Below are 14,621 nucleotides of genomic sequence, written 5' to 3'. Positions count from 1 at the left end.
CTGATCCCTGATGTTTGCACTGGGCTCAGTCATTTGTGCTAACACTATTAATAGGTATTTATTAATGTGGTTGGGTGTGGGGATAAGAATGGGTAGGGAGTGTGTTATGGAGTCCAGTAATTAGGTCTTGGTTTTTTGATGAACCTTTGCCTCTGATTGTGAGCTTCACACAACTTGTCAGTTTAGGATTGGCTAGTTTGAATAGTCTCAGAGGATCTTGGACTATGAGGGGTGATTCCTAGATCCCTGTACTTGACCCTGGGGTGATTAAGGCAGAAGACTATTATTTCTTAGGATGTTAGGGTCTGATAGAAGAGGTGTGGCTCTGAATTGTTTAGTTTACATATCAAAGAAATATTGCTGTCTTTAAGAATTGGCTATCCCTGGGAGGAATAGATTCTTGCTATATAGAAAGGTTTTTAAAAATGTATAACATAATATTATATAGAAATAAAAATTAAAGAACAGTGTTGAACCATAGGTATGATCAGTTGATTTTGAACCAATTTGCCATCGTAATTCAATAGTGAAAGGATAGTCTTTTCAACAAATTGTGTTAAAAAAAAATCTATGCAAATTATATACATGTAAAACAAATAAATTTTAAAAACTTCTGAATAGATTATAGACTTAAACTTATAGGCTAAGTCTACAAAACTTTTAGAAGAAAACATAGGAGGAAATTTTTGGATATGACGTATGTGAAGTTTCATAGGTATATCAAAAAGCACTGAGCATATAAGACAAACTGATAGATTGGATCAGAATTAATCCCTCTGTCCTTTGAAAGAAATCATTTTAAATATGGAAAGATAAACTACAGACTGGGAGAAAATGTTTGAGCTTGCATGTGCATGCTCTGTCATGTCCCCTGCCCCAGGAGCTGCTGTGTCCAGATTGATTGATTTGCAGTACTGGGATTGAACCCAGTGCTGCTTTAACACTGAGCTATATATTCAGCCCTTTTAAAAAATTATTTTTATAATTTGAGATAGGGTTTTACTAAGTTGCTCAGGCTGGCCTTGAACTTGTACACTGTTGCTTTAGCCTCCTAAGTTGCCGAGATTATAGGTGTATGCCATTGCACCTTGCATGTTATCCATAGTTTTGAAAGAACACTTAAAATTCAGTAGTAAGATAATCCAGTAAAATAAGCAAAAGATTTGAATACTTCAAGAAGGTATACATTGAAAAATATTCAACACCATTAGTCATTAGAGTAATAAAAATTATAACCATAATGAGATACCACTATATTTTTACTAGAAAACCTGAAAAAAAAAAAAAAAGAAAAAGATTTACCTTGCCAAGTCCTTGCAAGACTGTAGAACAGCTGGAACCCTCATCCAATGAATTTAAAATGTTACCATTTCTTTGGGCATGTTTGGTAGTTTCTAGTAACCTTTAAGTTTAACTTCTAAGTGACCCAGCAATTCTCCTATGTGTTTACCTGGGAGTTATGAAAGTATATTACCACAAAGAAAGATTTGCACATTAAGAGTTCAGTGTTCCAAACCTGGAAACAACTGAAATATTACCCCATAGGTAAACGAACAATAAACAAACACACATGCTATACTATTACTGACCACACACAAAAAGGGGCAACTACTAACGTATGCAGCAACAGAAGTGAATCTCAGAACATTATATTGAGAGAAGGAAGCTAATTGGGAAGTACTACTACTATTCTGGACTAGATAAAAGTAATCTGTATTGATGGAGACAAGATTACTGGTTGCTGGGAAGGAGGATATAAATATGAAGGGACCCAAGGGAAACTTTGAAGAGTAATGACATATTTTATATCTTAATTTTGGTGTTGGTTATGTGGATGGATGAAGTATTTTATTGTCATTTAAATTATATCTCAGTAAGTTAAGAAATATTTCTTATTACAAAGTCATAAAGTATATGTTAATTGCATTTCTTCTTTTTTTTTGCTTGTTTGACAGTGATCTGAATCTTAAATTACTCAAAAATCAATCTGTTATTAAAGAAAATTGTTCTAGGAGGGTAAGACATGGGAAAGGAAGATCGAATAGGATGCTCCAGCAATGGTCTGCAGTAGAGATCGCCTGAACATCAAATTCAACTAGGTTTTCCATTTTAACCTTCCATTGCTTACTCTAAATCACTCCAGTATTACAGAGTTGTTTCAAGACATTTTGGTATATAGGTTTTTGGTTAGTTCTGTTTTTTAAGCGGTACCCTAGATTGAATTCAGGGGCACTTTACCACTGAGTCACATTCCTAGCCCTATTTTCTATTTTATTTAGAGACAGGGTTTCACTGAGTTACTTAGTGCCTCGCTTTTGCTGAGGCCGGCTTTGAATTTGTGATCCTCATGTCTCAACCTTCAGAGCTGCTGGGATTACAGGCGTGAGCCACCGTGTCTGGCAATTGTCTGTTTTTCAGCTACTTTTCAGTGGGATTCTCTGACATAATATGTTTGATTCTAGATCCTTGCTAGGATCCTCCCTGTTAGGTTAGGTCCTGTCAGAAATGGCTCTGATGGCGGCTGCTCTTCTTGATGGCTTCCTCTGCTTCTCTTACCACCTGCCCTCTTACCACCACTTTTGGACTTATAGATGAGATTAAACCAACTTCATCCCTTGGTGGCCCTTGTGGTTTACTTTCGGAGTTAAAATCTTGATAATTACTTGAGTGGGGTAAGTGAAATGCATGTGCCACTTCTGACACGTTCAACTAGAACCTGGTGTTGATAGTTTGATTAACAGGTCTCTTTCAAATATGTTCTAAAGTCTATAGAATAAATCACTTATTTTGCCCTCCTGCTAAAATATATCAATTAAGTCAAGCCATGTTTATATGATTTCTTAGTAGATCAGAGAGGCAAACTTTCTGTAAAGGCAGTATGAGAAATATTTTGGGCTTGTGGGCCATAGGATTTCTGTCATAACTGTTTAACTCTACTGTAGCATGAAAAAAATGAATGTAACGAATGAGTGTGGTTATAGTGCAATACAATTTTACAAAGAGTTGGCAGGATGTATTTGATTTGTAGGCTGCAATTTGCTGAACCCCAACTGGATGATGATTGACTTCTTTAGAGGAACTCATGTTATTATTGCCTCATATTCTGTGGTTTCTCAGTTAGCCAATGGACTGTATTTTCTGTTTTCTAAAAAGTCATAATCAGTTCTTGTTTTTTTTTTTTAATCTTCGTGTTCTATGACCATTCCTGTGTCTCTTTCCTTTATATTCAACTCCATGTCTAATTTGAATAAGGCCAGTGGGAAGGCACTCTTGTTCTATATATGATACAGTGTGCAGTGAGCTTTTAAGTGATAAGTCTAATGTCTATCACTGAATCTCTAGTGTGCTCTAAGGAGATTTTTATGCAAGATTTTAATCCATACCTGTCAATCAGCTATAGCTGTTAGACAACCTGCTTAGCCTTCCAGTTTTCTTTTTCCAGATTCCAGCTTTTCAGATCTTCATGCATCTGACAACCTGTAATTCAATATTGGACTACTTATGAAACATACAAGAGAGGTATGATTTGTTTGCTCTCAGTAGTCTGTAAATGAATGGAAGATTTTCAGGTTTCTTTTTGTCTGCAAGTTGCATGGCAAATTCACTATCCTACGTTTTGACCATAGGAAACTCTTGTAGATGATTCTGAGTAGAGTGAATCATGAACATGTAATAAAAAATTATCATGTCTGTATTTCAGAAGATGTTCCGTTTATTGATAATTATGTGAGCTGACTCAAAATAATTTTCTTTTCTACATATTTTAAAACTGGTTCTACCTTCCTAATGACCTAAAATCTGAGGAAAATACTATTCTGTACTTCCAGTGCTATGAAGCCTAACCTGGGCAGGTCTCAAGAATATTATCATGTTAATCAAAATATCATTTGTTTATACCATTTGTTTAGAATGGATATCACAGAATCGTAGGATTTTAATCAATGAAAAGCTGCCTTTGAGATCTTTGAATCCAATCCTCTTACAGAGTAAATACCAGATAAACTTTGGTCATGACTCAGATGTATTTTATCCAGATTGTGTCAATATATGATGATCTCTCCCAACACTTTATTCCACATGACAATGAGTTGCCCTGAAATGAATGTCTACCCCAACCAAAATCCAGTGTTCAACAGCATTTAAATGGGTTATTAAATAGTAGTATATAGTTACTTAGTGTCTAAAGAGAAGAGGAAAATACTATAATAATAGTCAAAACTATTATTTTGTATAAGAAAAAAGAAATAAATGGATTTTTTTTCCTTTCTATTGTGACATTAGATCTTTCCTTTTATAATCAATCAATAGCCTATAAGATTGGTCTATAAAAAGAGTTTTTAGGGATTTTTCTTTCATGTCTTCTTTGGGATGGCCTTAATTTCTAATAATCAATGATAATATATAGTAAATTTTGTCTCCTAACTGGTACTGGTTTTATAATAAATCATAGGATATTCATTGAACACCTGTTCACATGCAAGTTATACTCATTAGGGAAAACCATATACATTTTGAGTTGAGTTTTGTACATGGTGAGAGATAGGGGTTTAATTTCATTTTTTTGAATATGGATTTCCAGTTTTCTCAGCACCATTTGTTGAAGAGGCTATCTTTTCTTCAACGCATGTCTTTGGTGCCTTTGTCTAATATAATTGTAATTTTGTGGGTTAGTCTCCTCTACTCTGTACCATTGGTCTACCAGTCTGTTTTGGTGTCAATACCATACTGTTTTTGTTACTGTTGCTCTGTATAGTTCAAAGTCTAGTATAGTGGTGCCACCTGCTTCACTATTCCTGCTAAGGATTACTTTAGCTATTCTGGGTCTCTTATTTTTCCAGATGAATTTCATGACTACCTTTTCTATTTCTATGAGGAATGTCATAGGGATTTTGATCAGAATTGCATTAAATCTGATTAGGGCTTTTGGAAATATGGTCCTTTTGATAATATTAATTCTGTCTATCCAAGATCGAGGTAGATTCTTCCATCTTCTAAGGTATTATTTGATTTCTTTCTTTAGGCTTCTATAGTTTTCATTGTATAGATCTTTCACCTCTTTTGTTAAGTTGATTCCCAGGTATCTTATTTTGTTTTATTTTTTTAAGGATATTGTGAATGGGGTAGTTTTCCTCATTTGCTTCTCAGAGGATTTGTCACTGATATACAGAAATGCCTTTGATTTATGGTTGTTGATTTTATATCCTGCTACTTTGCTGAATTCACTTACTAATTCTAGAAGTTTTCTGGTGGAGTTTTTTGGGTCTTTTAGGTATAGAATCATGTCATCAGCAAGTAGAGCTAATTTAAGTTCATATATATATATATATATATATATATATATATATATATATATAATTTCTTTCATCTAATTGCTCTGACCAGTGCTTCAAGAACTATGTTGAATAGAAGTGGTGAAAGAGGGCATCCCTGTCTTGTTCCAGATTTTAGAGGGAATGCCTTCAGTTTTTCTTCATTTAGAATGATATTGGCCTGAGGCTTAGCATAGATAGCCTTTATGATGTTGGGATATGTTCCTGTTATCCCTAGTTTTTCTAGTGTTTTGAGCATAAAGGGGTGCTATATTTTGTCAAATGCTTTTTCTGTGTCTATCAAGATGATCATATGATTCTTATCTTTAAGTCTATTGATGTGATGAATTACATTTATTGATTTCCGTATGTTGAACCAAACTTCCATCCCTGGGATGGATCCCACTTGATTATGGTGCACAATCTTTTTGACATATTTTTGTATTCGATTTGCCAGAATTTTATTGAGAATTTTTGCATCTATGTTCATTAGAGATATTGGTCTGAAGTTTTCTTTCTTTGAAGTGTCTTTATCTTGTTTTGGAATCAAGGTGATATTGGCCTCATAGAATGGGTTTGGAGGTGCTCACTCTTTTTCTATTTCCTGAAATAAATTGAAGAGTATTGGTATTAGTTCTTCTTTAAAGGTCTTGTAGAACTCGGCTGTGTATCCATCCGGTCCTGGGCTTTTCTTGGTTGGTAGTCTTTTGATAATTTCTAATTATCCTCTGTATTTCTGTAGTGTCTGTTGTGATATTACCTTTTTCATCATGTATGCTGGTAATTTGAGTTCTCCCTCTTCTTCTCTTCGTTAGCATGGCTAACAGTCTGTCAATTTTATTTATTTTTTTTTCAAAGAACCAACTTTTAGTTTTGTCAATTTTTTTATTTGTTTCTTGTTTCAATTTCATTGATTTCCACTCTAATTTTAATTTTTACTGCCTTCTTCTGCTTTTGCTGCGGATTTGTTCTTCTTTTTCTAGGGCTTTGAGATGTAGGTGAGGTCATTTGTTTGTTGACTTTTTCTTCTTTTAAGGAATGAATTCCATGCAGTGAATTTTCCTCTTAGTACTGCTTTCATAGTGTCCCAGAGATTTCGATATGTCTGTGTTCTCATATACCTCTAAGAATTTTTTAATCTCCACCTTGATGTCTTCTGTAACCCATTGTTCATTCAATAGCATATTGTTCAGTCTCCAGGTGATAAAGAAATTTTTGCTTTTTATTTTGTCGTTAATTTCCAATTTCATTCCATTATGATCTGATAAAATGCATGGTAGTATCTCTACTTTATTGTATTTGCTAATAGTTGCTTTGTGGCATAGTATATGGTCTATTTTCCAGAAGGATCCATGTGCTGCTGAGAAGAAAGTCTATCTACTTGATGCTGGTTGAAATATTCTATATGTTTGTTAAGTCCAAGTTATTAATTGTGTTTTTGAGCTCTATAGTTTCTTTATTCAACTTTTGTTTGGGAGAACTATCCAGTGGTGAGAGAGGTGTGTTAAAGTCACCCACGATTATTGTGTTGTGGTCAATTTGACTCTTGAACTTGAGAAGGGTTTGTTTGATGAACATAGCTGCACCTTTGGGGCATATATATTTATGATTGTTATGTCTTGTTGGTGTATGGTTCCCTTGAGCAGTATGTAATGTCCATCTTTATCCCTTTTGATTAGCTTTGGCTTGAAGTCTATTTTATTTGATATGAGTATAGAAACCCCTGCTTGCTTCCATAGTCCATTTGAGTGGTATGATTTTTCCAACCTTTCACCTTCAGTCTGTGTATGTCTTTTCCTATCAGATGAGTGTAGGCATCATATTGTTAGATTTTTTTTTTAATCCAATCTGCTAGCCTATGTCTTTTGATTGGTGAGTTTAAGCCATTAACATTTAGGGTTACTATTGAGACATGGTTTGTATTTACAACCATATTTGTTTATTTTTGTTATTTAACTTGACTTGGTTTTCCTCTTTGATTAGTTTTTCCTTTGGTGTACTACCTCCCCCTGTTGGTTTTCATTGTTGTTTTTCATTTCCTCTTCATGAAATATTTTGCCAAGGATGTTTTGCAGTGCCGGTTTTCTAGCTTCAAATTCTTTTAATTTTTGTTTATTGTGGAAGGTTTTTATTTCATCTTCAAATCTGAAGCTTAATTTTGCTTGATACAAGATTCTTGGTTTGCACCCATTATCTTTCAGAGTTTGAAATATGTTGTTTCAGATCTTCTGACTTTCAGGGTCTGTGTTGAAAAATCTGCTATTATCCTAATTGGTTTACCCTATATGTGATCTGATTCCTTTCTCTTGTGGCTTTTAAAATCCTCTCCTTATTCTGTATGTTGCGCATTTTCATTATAATGTGTCTTGGTGTGGATCTGTTGTGATTTTGCACATTTGGCGTCCTGTAGGCTTCTTGGATTTGGATTCCCATTGCATTCTTCATATCTGGAAAGTTTTCTGATATTATTTCATTGAATAGATTGCTCATTCCTTTGGTTTGGTCCTCTATGCCTTCCTCTACCCAATAACTCTTAAATTTGGTCTTTTTATGCTATCCCATATTTCCCGAATGTTCTGCTTGTAGTTTCGCTGTGCTGTCTATGTTCTTTTCAAGATGATATATTTTATCTTTGTTGTCTGATGTCCTATCTTCTAAGTCGTCTACTCTGTTGGTGATGCTGTCATTTGAGTTTCTAATTTGGTTTATTATTTCGTTCATTTCAAGGATTTTTGTTTGGTTATTTTATATAACCGCTATCTCCCTGTTGAGGTGATCTTTTGCTTCTTGGATTTGTTTATGTAGCTTATTGTCGAAGTGATCTTTCACTGCCTGTATTTGTTCTCTTATGTCTTCTTTGAGATCCCAAAACATTTTAATCATGTATATCCTGAAATCTTTCTCTGTCATTTTTTTCTGCTGTAGCTGTCAATATTTCTAATGATGTGTTGTCTTGATTTGTTTGTGGTACTTTATTCCCTTGTCTTTTCATGTTGCTCGCATTTCTTTCTTTCCAGCTCTGTGGGACTGGTGTGTTATTGTTTTTACCCTACAGATTTGTAGTGCTCTTGTATGGTTCCAAGATACCTTCTTTGTGGGGAAGGACAATGTTATCAGAGCCCAATATCAACAGTACATTACCTATGAACAAATTATTGTTATTAAGACATTTATAGTTAATCTCAATGTCCAGAAATGTTGGATTCAATTATTATTTAAAATATAATTAGTAGTTTCATAAAAAGTGTACAGTTTTGGTGGTGGACAGTGAACTGGAGGTTGGGCATAGGATGATATGCTAAGAGAGAAAGATGTAAGGGTATGGGGTTAACATAACTTAGGAAATTTGAAGGAGAATTTTAATGAAGAGGGTTCATAGCAGGGGAATAGACAGGAGGTAATTTAGGGTAGACAAGTACGTTGGAAGACAGTAGAGTACATAAAAACACACATATGTATTTAGAAATTTACAGGATGTTAAAATAGTAAAATTTGGAGGGTGAAAGAAGAAGAAAGGAAAAGGAAAAAAAGGAAAGAAAGAAAGAGAAAAAAGAGAAAGAAGAAAGAAAAGAAAAAGGGGTGGCTTATGCAATTCCTCTATATGATATTATTCAGGTGACTCAGTTCTCAAATATCTATATCATGTAAAGTTCTCGGTTTCACATATGTTGGGGTTGTGAGGGCCAGAGGATAGAAGGGTAGAGGAGAAAGGAGAAGGATAAGAAGGAAAAAAAAATACTCTTAGACTTCAATTTCCTTCTTGCTTCTCATCTCTTCCAGTAGGTGGAGTTGTCTGTTTTAAGCTGGAGTCTGTCTTCAGGGTGGTGTATGTAACTAGCGTGAGAAGACTTGAGCCCCAGTATTGTCTCCCTCTCTTGTCTGGAGCTTCCCCTATCCTGGTCTCTCTGTTTTGCTCCAGGTTTTAGACCCCTTTCCTCTTTTGCTTATCAGGTCCCAATTGCTGGATCTCTCACCCTCAGGCTTGCACTGCACTCCCATTCAACTGAGAGTGGTTTTTGTGCTGGGTAGTCACTGTGCCAAGTTATCACAGCTGGTGCGGGGCAGATTATTATGAAGTTGGAAACCAGGTACCTGTTCAAATGGAGATCCACACTGATAGGCACGTCCACCAAAAAAATTGGGAGAAAGGTTTTCCAAGATGGAGTTGGTGTGCTTCCAGCACTGGGGGTCTGGTGAGGTGGGGGGAGCTGGGCTGGCCTTGTGCTGGGGCTAGATTGCGCTCAAGAACTGCCGGCTTTGGTTCTGGAGTGCAGAGTCTTACTGGAACACAGAGACTCTGATTTCTTTGCAGGTGGTCGCAGCTCTGATGGTTTCTGTGAAAATCCGCTATAGAGGGGTCCTGTTGCACACTCTGAGATGTTGTATTCTGCCTAGGTGATACCTTGTGGAGACACCGCCTGACTGCTTTCTTGGTTTCATTCCTCAGAGCAGCCAGAAATGGTATCTCCTATATTCTACCATCTTGGATCCCCTAAAGTGGAGGTTTTAAAAAAGGAGTTATCAGTTTCTACTATATTTGGGACTGGGGTTGATTAAAATCTGTTCTTAATTATTATTATTTTTTGTCTCAAATTACCTGTGGTTTATTTTGTTGAGGGTGATTATTGTTCAGCTGGATGTGTACTCAGGCATTTGAATAAATCTGAAGGTGCCTTCTCAGTGACTTGTTGGTACTTTGTGGTTTGTTCCTGCCCACACAGTTTGTCCATTAAGAGGTTCTTTCAGGTCTTACAACTTTCATAACCAAATGAAAGCTCTTCTAGAAAAGTTATGGTTCTCTCTTCAGTCTGTTTCTTGTCAGTGTAAAGAACCATGAATTTGTTTAACCTATTCTCAAAGACCAGTACATAGGTATATATGAGTTGGTATATAAATAACCTAACTTCCCAAAAAATGGCAATGGCAATCATGAGAACCTGAGTTAAACAATTTATACAGATTGCTTTAATGTATAATTTTTTAGGACTTTTAATAAGTTAAACTCATTTTGCTAAGTAGAGTCTGCATGATTTTTGTGTGTTTAAAACAGAATGAAACTGGGCTGGGGTTGTGGCTCAGCAGTAGAGTGCTCACCTAGCACATGTGAGGCACTGGGTTGCATCCTCAGCACCACATAAAAATAAATAAATAAAATAAAGGTATTGTGTCTAACTACAACTAACGAAAAATATTTAAAAAAACCACAATGAAGCCATATATTTTTACATGTTGGTAATTTTTTATTACTAATCCTAATAATTACTAGTTAGTAGCCCCATGAACAACAAACATTTTCTTTCACATCGTTATATTTTGATATTAAGTCTTTAAGTGATTAAATGCAGCTATATAAAAGGCCATAGTGTAAACTCTTGTTCTAGAGTATTGTCAAAGACATTCTCCAGTATGTTGATTCTGATTCTTGGAGTACATTTCTCCTGTAGTTTAATGCTTCGTAAAGCAATGTGTTTTTCTTTTCTGTCTGATGAGAATGATATAAGCCATTATGCTTTCTCTTTTGCCTTGCATGTAAGGCAACTCAAATAACTGTAGTGCAAAAACATGGTGATTATTTAGCTCTCATGTTTAGTATACTAGGGATTTTCATTCTTCCCTTTTCTGTTTAGCTTATTTGGTAGTAAGGTCCTGGTTCTTGAGCCATACCTTCTTCATCTTAAATATAAGGATAATATCTTCTGTTTGGATTACTGTGAAAATCAAATGACATGTCTTTTTGTATGCTTAGCCAAGCAGCTAGTACATTTTAGAGTGCTAAGTAAATTCTAGAAGATTTTTTCTCACCCCTCACCAATAATTTTAGCATTTTGTTTATGTTTTTACAAACTTAATTTCTTGATTTTGTTTATATTGATGCAGCCTAGTCTTGTTTGAAGTGAGTGAAATATAAATTCTGAAAAGAAAGATTAAAGAGCAGGTTAAGAGGATTACCATAGTAGAAGCAAGGCAGCCATGATTAGAGATGACAAAGAAGTGATAAACCTCTTGTAAACAATGTTTTCAAAACTTAGGTTCCTAGAAGTTCTAACCTATTTTGATTTTCCTAAACCATGTGTTTTATTTTTTAAAGTGGAGTGATATTTTCTTTTGTATTCAAAATGACTGCCTATTATTGAATCCCTTTTAGTCAGGTAAAAGACTATCTTATTATTAAGTAAGCCACAATGGTACTTTTTCTGGAGTCTGCCACATAGGTAATGACCAGAGGGCAAATTAAAGGACAGAGATAAGGTTGAGGCACTTTGGCACTTTGTGGTTCATTCCAAGCAATGCCCATGCTTGGTAATGACATACTTGGCAAAGACTAAATCCTGAATCTTTGGCAGTGTTTGAATATTGCTTTTATTTTCTATTTTGTAGTTGCATTTTGGCTGTTGAAATTAAATTAATGTTGGTGATTCTCAACATTCAAAATCAGTGTAAATGAAAGTTAAATTGTATGTTTCTGATGTGCTCGCCATTCTTACCTTCACAGAAAAAAGCTTGGCAGGACCACAAGCGGGAATGCAAATGCCTTAAAAGCTGCAAACCTAGATATCCTCCTGACTCTGTGCGACTTCTTGGTCGAGTTGTCTTCAAACTTGTGAGTGTTTACTTGTAAAAGACACTTGAGTTTTAATTTACCAGAAGCTTTTGCAGTTGCATTTATTATTCATATTTTAGGCTGAAATTGAACCCATGTTAAGGTACAGAGTAAATTATTGCAGGTAGTAGCTTAAGATACTCCTATTAGTCAAGGAATTGTGGCAGTGAAGAAGTGCAGAGCCCTCTTTAAAATCCCTATGATCTCCTGGGAATAGAAGTGTGGGATCCTAAATTTGGGGTATAAGCTGTTAGCAATTAATATTTGTTATGTTGCCTTTGTCATTTTTCCTGCTGTGAGCTAATGTACAGGACATGTATGTCCTTTTTGGTTGCCTTTTCTGGTGAGATATAAATTAGATGATAATTAATATAAAATTGAAGGGTGCTTTTGTCTTTTTGTGTAGCTAGGATTTATTGAAATAGTTTTTTCAGCCCCTTTTCATACAGTGCCGGTTAGTAGAATTTGTGAAATCCTCTTCTAAAGAAGCCTTCTAGTTTCTTTGGCTAGGCTTTTGCATGAATATCTTTCCCAAATTACTATAGGCTCCAGCTCTGTTCTTTCCTTTGTTTATTGATTTTTTTTTTGCCACTTTAAAATTTATAGAGCTTTGAGAATGTAAAAAGAGGTTTGCATTTGATGATTAAACCGGTAGGTGAAGCTACAAGTTAGATTTTCTTTTAAAGTTGTTCCAGATTAAATAAATCAGCTGTAAAAAAATGATAAAGAACTTATATATAAGAAATAGCCTTTTGGTAGACTTTCATTTAAATATGTAAAGGTATTCAAACACATTCCTTCATGTATTGGAGTGCTTCGGATTATTTTTGGTTTCCCCCCTTTCCTTCACAGATGGAAGAAACTCCCTCAGAATCTGAGAAACTTTACTCATTTTATGATCTGGAATCAAGTAAGTGATTGCCTATCATCATCTTAAAAAAAGAAAAAAAAAGTCTGTCATTTGTTTGCTGAGTTGGTGAAGATGGATTGACTGATTGTGGATTGACTGATTGTGAACCCAGGGCATCACTCATACTGAGCACATGCTCTACCACTGACCTGCACCCCTCCCCAGCCCCCAAACTGCTTTATTTTCAACTTTGTTTTTCTGTCTCCTTATTATGTGAAACAAACCTAACAAAAGTTTTTGTTTTTATAAGTAACTGACTCATTAGTTTATTTAATTTATTTCATGGCAGTTTGGGCCTTACAGAAGTTTATGAAGTACTATAAAGATGTCTAGGGTGTTCAGGGTAGTGTAACCATTTGTCCAGTTGACAAAATTTTCCTTCTGTTTCTCCTTCCTTTTCCCCCTTCATTCCTCTCTTGGTTTCCTCTTCTGTTTTTTCTTTTTCCTTTTCTTTTTCTGATGACAGGAAAGAGAGATATAATGAATATGAGGGTTTCAGGGAGCTTTTGGGATCACTGTTGCTTTAGGTAGTAAAGTCAAAGGTATAGATGACTTAGGCTTTATGACAGAGTGTTGTTCCTACCATGACAGTAGTCCAGCTACTTGGAATGAATGATAGGCTTTCCAGATCTGAGTGTCAAGCACATGTAAGGTTTGTATTGCTTTTTGTACTGGCACAGATCCTGTTCATTGAGTTTGTAAAAGACTTTAATCTCAAACTGGCCAGAGCTCAGTGTGAATTTGCTACACAATTTATTTAATATTTCTGGATGGAGACAAATAAAAGATGATTTAGTACACATTTATGCTTATGGGATACTAAGTGCTAATAAATTATTATTTAAGAAATCATTGGGTCAATTATTGTGTTGAACAAGTAATATAAAGAAAATATACAGGGCTGGGGATGTGGCTCAAGCGGTAGCGCGCTCGCCTGGCATGCGTGCGGCCCGGGTTCGATCCTCAGCACCACATACAAAAAAAAAGATGTTGTGTCCGCCGATAACTGGAAAATTAATATTAAAAAAAAAAGAAAATATACAGACCTGACATGAGCAGCAAAGTATCTTTTCAAATTTTAATGAGAACTAATTAGTCATTTTTACTTGTATTACTGCTAGGTAATTAAAATATCTTACAGTGAATTTCACTATTAACATTAGTGCTGTTCAGTAGTAATGTCATACACACTGCTTTAAGTGAAATGCTCTCAAATGTTATTAATTAAAGGTGCCTCTTAGATTCAATATGCAATTTGTGGTTTATATATAGTTTTTTCTTTCACTGTATGGAGATAGAAACCAGGTCGACCCACCTCTGAGTTAAATCCCTACCCCTTTTATGCTTTTGTTTTTTGAGACACAGTCTCATTAAATTGCCAAATCTGGCCTGTAATTTGCAGACTTCCTGCCTCAGCCTCTTAAATTGTTGGGATTATAGGTGTATGCCACCATGCTCAGCTAAGTTGACTTTTTAAAGGAAGTCATATTGACTTTAAAGCCATCTGTTTCTTTCTTTTTTAAAAAAAATTTAATTAACATAGCATCTGTACAAATGTGTGGGGTATTATACAACAATTTAATGCATATATACAACATGTAATGATAAAATCAGGGCAATTAGCTTTTGGGTGTTAAAAGTTTATGTGTTAGGAACCTTTGAACAATTTTTTCCTAATTATTGTGGATTATGTGAAAAATTCTTGTGGGTTGAATTTACCCTATTATACTATAGAAAAATAGTACTAATTCCTTCTCACTATATTTTGGTACTTTTTTTTTTTTTTTTTTTTTTTTTTTTT

At 35.0% G+C, this 14,621-nt stretch overlaps 1 protein-coding gene across 3 annotated transcripts in view; it reads left to right on the top strand.

The window, feature by feature from the left end:
- Smyd3 (SET and MYND domain containing 3) overlaps nt 1–14,621 on the top strand; it is a 712,936-nt gene that overhangs the window by 174,331 nt on the left and 523,984 nt on the right. For all 3 annotated transcript variants that reach the window (XM_048809264.1, XM_048809265.1, XM_048809266.1), the window contains exons 3-4: nt 11,803–11,910; nt 12,763–12,820. In XM_048809264.1, the coding sequence (XP_048665221.1) occupies nt 11,803–11,910; nt 12,763–12,820 (166 nt within the window). The remainder of the gene's footprint in view (nt 1–11,802; nt 11,911–12,762; nt 12,821–14,621) is intronic.

The sequence above is a fragment of the Marmota marmota genome, unplaced genomic scaffold, assembly GCF_001458135.2.
Source record: "Marmota marmota marmota unplaced genomic scaffold, marMar, whole genome shotgun sequence".
Classification (NCBI taxonomy): Eukaryota; Metazoa; Chordata; class Mammalia; order Rodentia; family Sciuridae; genus Marmota; species Marmota marmota.
This window is presented reverse-complemented; position numbering and strand designations above follow the sequence as displayed.